Genomic DNA, 6,692 nt, shown 5'->3' with positions numbered 1-6,692 from the left:
CGCCGACGTTGGCCAGATCTACGTTAAGCTTTGCCAGAGCTTCAAGCAGAATCCGACCCCTATGGTTCGTGCGACGACTTCCCCACTCTACCGCCCAAGCGTTAAAGTCGCCCGCCACAACCACCGGCCTTAAACCAGTCAGCACAACTGATACTCGGTCTACCATCCGCGTAAACTGGTCGATAGACCAACTCGGCGGAGCATAACAACTGCAGTAGAACACTCCACCCACTTTGGCAACCGCAAATCCCTCGTCTGCAGTTGACACAACCTCCTGAACCGGGAACCTGCTTGTCGTCCATATAGCCGCCGTCGCAGACCTATCCGAGACCTAGTTGCCGTTTCCGGCAGGGACGCGATATGGATCCGAGACTATGGCAATGTCCATTGCTGACTCAGAAACTGCTTGGTGTAACAGCTGCTGAGCCGTGCTGCAGTGGTTTAGGTTGAGTTGTGTCACTTGCACTATGAACGTGGCTTAGTCGCCGGCACACCGGCCAGGCACCTTGGACCTCCCGTTACGTGCTTTGCGTCCCGTTTACCGGTACAGATCAGGCACTTGGGAGGCTCCGCGCAGTCCTTTGCTTTATGGCCAGCACTGCCACATCTCCTGCACAATTGGCTCCTATCTGGCCCCTTGCAGTTCCAGGCTTTATGTCCGTGCTCAAAACACCGGAAGCAAGCTTCCGACTGCTTGGACACGCTCAGTGGGCATACCGACCACCCCACTTTTAGCCTAGCAGCTTTCAGGGCTTTGTTTCCGTCAGTCAGCGGAAGTCGTATGGTGGCTACCTGTGTCCCGGCCGGACCCTTGCGTAGGCGAACCGCCTTGGTTGCCACCACCACTCCACTTTGCTCTTTGAGAGCTTGTACGATCTCACGCACTTCGGTGATCTCGTCCAGGTTCTTAAGCTGGAGAGTCACTTCTGGTGTGAGAGCACGTACCTGCACTCCGTCCCCGAGCACTCCTTCCGCTATGGACTTATATGCGGAACTCTTCTTTGTGGCGTCCTTCTTTAACTCGAGGATCATATCGCCCGTGCGTGAGCGGCGGATGCTCCGTACGTCCGCGCCCAGGTCCTCCTCATGGCCTTCAGAACCTCCGAGTATTTCGACCCGTCGGTTTTCAGGATAAGAGCGTCGCCCTTCTTCGCTCGCTTTCTCGCCGGTTTAGGTGGAGCAGTTTTTTTACTGGAGCCTCCTCCGCCTTTTCTCTTGGCCCTAACCTCGGTCCACGGGCCACCTGTCTTGGAGCTTCCCGCTGGTTCATCGGTTAGCTCTGCCAACCCGCTAGCCTGAGGGCTTTTACCGATCAGGCGTTTTTTCGGTCCGCCAGGGGTGCTATCCCCCGGGGACTGTCTCGGGCGATTGGCGGATGCCTTACCGCTGCTGGTAGCGCTTTCCGTAGCCTCCTGGGCCGCGTTACGACACTCCGTCAACGGGCAAGCGTCCGTTTGTGCTGCCTTCGACGCCTTCACGGTCACCTTCTTAGCCTCTCCTGCACGCGCCGTTGTATGTAACATTTATCAAAGTAGTAGCATTGCATACGTCCAATTTGAAAAGATTGTGCTTCTGAAAAACATTCAACAAAATCAAGAACACAAACTATTGCTTTCCTGCTACCTTACTGAACTAAAGATTGTTTTTATTATCCATGGTTTCCCACGTTGAAGGGATTTTACCAATTCAATCCTATTTTATCAACATCTTTTTACTACACTTCTAATGAAACGGCAAGCATGCGTATTCATACAGAGTCGTATTATAACCGAACACTACAGCTGTAGCACATTTTTCCAACACAGATATCAAATTCGCCGAGGTTTTATCGTCTCGCAGTAAAGAATTTGCGATCTGTTGGGACAACGAACTTGTGTCATTTTTTCTGGCACACATCCCTAACACAGACATCAAATTGGACTAGGTTCAATCGCGTTCGTAAGAAATCTGTTGGCACGAGGGGGCTTTGTCACTCTCTCTGGCGTACTTCCCAAGCAAGGACATCAAAATATTCTAGGTTGAACCGCAATGTTAAGAAATCTTGTTGAAATGGGGAAGCTTTGTCACTTGTTTTGGCTTACTTCCCAAGCACAGATATCAAATTGGTATAGGTTTAGATCATCGTAAAGAAACTTCCAACCAATCACGAAGCGAGAATTCTGGTAAAACATAGTTTCATTATTTTCAATTTTTCAATAGTTTAACATCAAGAATTCACACTTTTCTTTATTTGGGTCAATTCTTAGAAGATTTTCCAATCGATTGGTGTAAGAATATTGAAAATCGATCGGAAGACCGCTGAGCTATTAGCGCTCAAAACCTTTCATTTTTCGTGACGCACGCATTTTTCGATTTTTTGGAATGACACCCTATCTCAAAACTTGCCGTAAGACGTAGTCCTACGTCAAAAGTGTTCAGATTAAAAACGGTCAAACGAACGGGGGTCCACGGTATACTAAATGTAAGAATCATGATTCAACTGCATTAAAGGATTAATATTTTTCTGATGGATTTGACCGCATTTTACAATCGTCGTTTTTTCTCAACGCTCTACCCATGTTAAAACCATCCGTAGTTGTCATACGTCAGCGCATCACATCAACGTATTGAAAGCGTATTAATATTCTGGTGCTCCTGTGGAGAAGAATAAATCGCGTTGAAGACTGAGCACAGTTTGAATTTTTCTCTTCTCTTTTTTTCTTCTGAGGAGATATCATCTCTGCATGCAACTTAATACTCCTGAATATATGATTAAGATATAACTTAATATTACAATCATCTATTCTGCCGCTACTCGCATAACAGTCCCATTTATATAGGAAACTCTATATAAAATGGGACTGTTATGCGAGTAGCAGGCAGTATACTGCTTTATAATTCACAGACATGAGTTGTGTATGAGGACACGCACGACTGCAAAACAGCTTAATGTCCAGTTTGTTTTGATATACTATTGATATACAATTCCAATGTAGAATTGACATGCATACGATTTCATGTGACCTTTCTATTACGATGTTGTGTTATCTGTGAAGATAAAGTTGGTCGCTCACTTTTTATTACTGTTCACTTTCAGGACATCAAATTGGACTAAGTTTATCGCGGTCTTAAGAAATCTGTCTGGGATGAGAAGATTTATCACTTTTTCTGGCGCACTTCCCTAACGAGAATTTTATTAACTTTTCTGGCGAACTTCCCAAGCAAAGCAAAACAAGCAAAGCCTAGGTGCTACATTTCGTTATCGAAACTTGACCTTCTGTTTTTATACGACAGACTTCGCAGCCAGCTGTTAGAGTACAGGACAAATGCAGGGCCAGTTGCTACGATCCTATTGACTCTAATAGCCTCTCCCAGCCGAGACTCGAACATACGATGACTGACCTATTGGGCCAGCATCTTACCTCGAGACCAACTGGGAGGTGAACTTCCCAAGTACACATATCAAATTAGTATAAGTCTGAATGTCGTTATGAATCTTCGACCTGTTAGGAAGAGGGTACTTTGTCACTTTTTTCAATAAAAATAAAGGAAAAATGTAACGACAACCATTAAATGCATGTGTAAAAATTAGAATGAGTGTAAATTTATGTGGTATGGAAACATCATTTTCGCTACGGTAAATCAGCACTGCTTATTCCGATCAATCACAGAGCGTGAATTTTTAGTTAGACAATGCCTAACATTTTTTAATGATTTAAAAGTTTGTTAGGGAAACATAATGAATTCTTATAAAATATTTCCAATCGATTGAGGGATGACTGAGTTATAAGCGTGCAAAATATAACCACTTTTCGTTACATGTTTCCTTGTCGTTTTTCTAAAGTGCACCTCAATATAGAAACCAAAGACGTAGTCCTACGTCAAAATGGATACATCATTTACCAGAGTTGCGGTAATAAGCACGACCTGGGTTTTTATCGTAATGGGCGACATACAAAAGCGCATGATTAGGTGGTGATCAATCGACTGTGGTTGCCTATTGTTTAAGGGGACATGAACGACTAAAAATTTTGAAAAAATCATTTTTTTTATTTCAGATTTTGATTCTGCAGTCTTTTTCGCTTATTTTGATACTAAATTTGTAATGATCCGACCACGGAAAGTGGCTGAAAAACGATCATACACATAAGCATTCCAGTGCAGCGTGGAACAACTTCGGCGGAATAAAACACCGCTCCTGGAAAACCACGATTTTCAAACTTTCCTTTTTCTCAGAAACTACACAACGTATTGGAACCAGGGCTGAAAACAGTTGACAGAAAACAATGAGTTTGAAAAAAGGAAAATATCAGTTCATTATATTCCCTATATGGTGACACCAACATCAAATCATAGCACTCGGAGATATTTGATACTTACATATCCAAAGGCTGATTTTGAATTTGCGCGCGTTTTACTTTCCCTACGCAGTCTAGTGAGCTACTTTCAGTTATCAAAAAAATCAGCATTCAACAAATGAAATGATTTTTTCAGTAACGCTAGACACACAGGCAGTTAAAATACATTGCGCCTATGTTCGCAAGAATTTAGTTTTAAAATTTTTTACTTAACACTTTAATTCTAATCACAAGAATTGTACAACATTCTGGTTTTAGCACTCGTGCGATAAACATCTCTTTTTGAAAAGCTCTCCAAATTAAATCAAAGTCTCTCTCGTAAGATACTTCTTTTTTTCTATTGTGTGATATTTCATATAGTTCATAGTTAAAAAAAAAGGTTATTGTTCACAAATATTGTATTTGTGGAGTGTTATGGGGGATGACCCTGGTGGCGGGGAGCCATCACGAGCATTTGGATCTAGATTTGGCCCGTTGGCGTATATCGAGGACCGTGAAGCAAAACAGACTGGAACGACACACAAACATAAGAAACGTGGAATTACCAGAGATCTGGTTCAGGAAAAATCTTTTGCCAAGGAAGCGCGCCTGGAGGGGAACAATGGATCACGCTACTTGATCCTTACACGTACCGATGAAGGAGAAACAATGGAAAAAGTGTCACCATTTTTTATAAAAAAGGCAATTGACACCATCACTCCTAATGTTGTAATCAGTCGTATGCGAGAAGGTAAATTGATGCTGAAATCAATCGATAGACAACAAGCTGAAAAATTGATGAAGCAGACGGTTTTGGGAGGAAAGATTAGCATCAAGGTCGAGGAACATCCAACTCTCAATCTTACCAAAGGAGTAATTAGCTGTCGGGACTTCAAGTACCTTAAGGACGAAGAGATTTTAGAAGAACTTAAGACTGAACACGTGGTTGCAATTAGACGGTTCAAAGATCGCATCCAGGACGGTAAACCGTTAATCTCATCCACTTTTGTGCTAACTTTCAACCTTGGACACTTGCCATCATCGATCAACGTCGGTTTCTATAACTGCAGAGTGAAACAATATATACCATCTCCCTTGAGATGTTTTAATTGTCTTCAATTTGGACACAGCAAGGAACGGTGCAGAGGGAATCGGATCTGTGCAAAATGTGCGAAACTCTACCACGAACAAGACTGTATATCACCAGTAGTATGTGTAAATTGCCGCCACGAACACCATGCTTTGTCGAAAACATGCCCAGTTTACGAAGATGAATGTGAGATCCAGAAGCTTAGAGTAACTGAGAAAATCTCTATCCGAGAAGCCACTCGTAAACGACGACTTCAGGCCCCGAATCCAATTCCAGCACGGCTAACGAGAAGCTTTGCTGAAGTTGCTCAACACGCTGTCAACGAGAGAACGAAACCCGAAGCTTTTAACAAGAACAATGCTGCTGCTGTTGTTGTTAGGAGTGATGCTGCTGCGGCTACTGCTCGACCGATCAACAAGGCTGGAGATGCTAATCAAACTGAAAGCTCAGTCCTTTCAAAGAAAGCAATCGCAGTTAATCAAGTGCGTAAGCCGGTAACAGAAGAAACCGAAGGTAATCTAACACCACTAACATTAGAGATAAATAATAATGTAATCAAAATGAGAGAAAAAAATGCATTACAACACAATGTTTTAACCCCTATCGAAACAGTAGAACAAGATGAAATACTAGCAACAACAGAAGATTTATTGGAAGATTCACTATATCACCCCATACTGAACAAAAACAAGGTATCTATTATATCACAAGCAATCAGTACGTCTATGTTTATTGATGAAAGTAATTTAGAAGATTTGTAAAAATCGTTTCCTGACTTACTCTATACACACACTATCCTTCTAACATGAACAGAATTATAGGGATAAGGGTAGACTTATCGAAAACGTGATCGAACAGTATAATTTGAATATTTTAAATAATGGTTCACCTACCCATTGTAGCGTTGGTAATAACTCATACTCAGCTATTGATTTGTTATTTGGCTCTGCCGGTCTCCTTTCTCACTTTTCGTGGCAAGTGCATTCAGACCTATGCTCAAGTGATCACCCTCGTAGAATTCTCACACCTCTCCAATGCAATCTCGATATTACGAGACGCCCCCGTTGGATCATGCAAGCGGCCAGAGGTGGGCACCGCTAACCGAAATTTTAGCTTCGCTAACAGCTAATCCGCTTAATCAAAACGCTAGCTTCGATAACCGCTAACCGCTAAATCAACCAACAATTTAGCGGAAGCTAACGCTAACCGCTAACAGCTAAATTTGTTAGCACTGTAGATTCAGCATTACTTTGATAAGCGCTGATTACGGCAATAAAAGAAAATTT

General features: G+C 42.7%; 1 protein-coding gene across 1 annotated transcript; it reads left to right on the top strand.

Moving 5' to 3' along the window:
* The first annotated feature begins 4,751 nt into the window (after positions 1 to 4,751).
* LOC128740187 (uncharacterized) lies at positions 4,752 to 6,167 on the top strand. Its single transcript, XM_053835716.1, has one exon. It carries the CDS (start codon positions 4,752 to 4,754, stop codon positions 6,165 to 6,167), a length of 1,416 nt encoding a protein of 471 aa, XP_053691691.1.
* The last annotated feature ends 525 nt before the right edge of the window (positions 6,168 to 6,692 follow it).

This window comes from Sabethes cyaneus, chromosome 3, assembly GCF_943734655.1.
Source record: "Sabethes cyaneus chromosome 3, idSabCyanKW18_F2, whole genome shotgun sequence".
In the NCBI taxonomy this organism is placed as follows: domain Eukaryota; kingdom Metazoa; phylum Arthropoda; class Insecta; order Diptera; family Culicidae; genus Sabethes; species Sabethes cyaneus.
Note: the sequence above shows the minus strand (reverse complement) of the source record. Positions and strands in the feature narration are given on the sequence as shown.

What these genes read in the sequence shown, in the direction of transcription:
- LOC128740187 (XM_053835716.1), top strand. Translation starts at nt 4,752, where the DNA reads ATGGGGGATGACCCTGGTGGCGGGGAGCCATCACGAGCATTTGGATCT.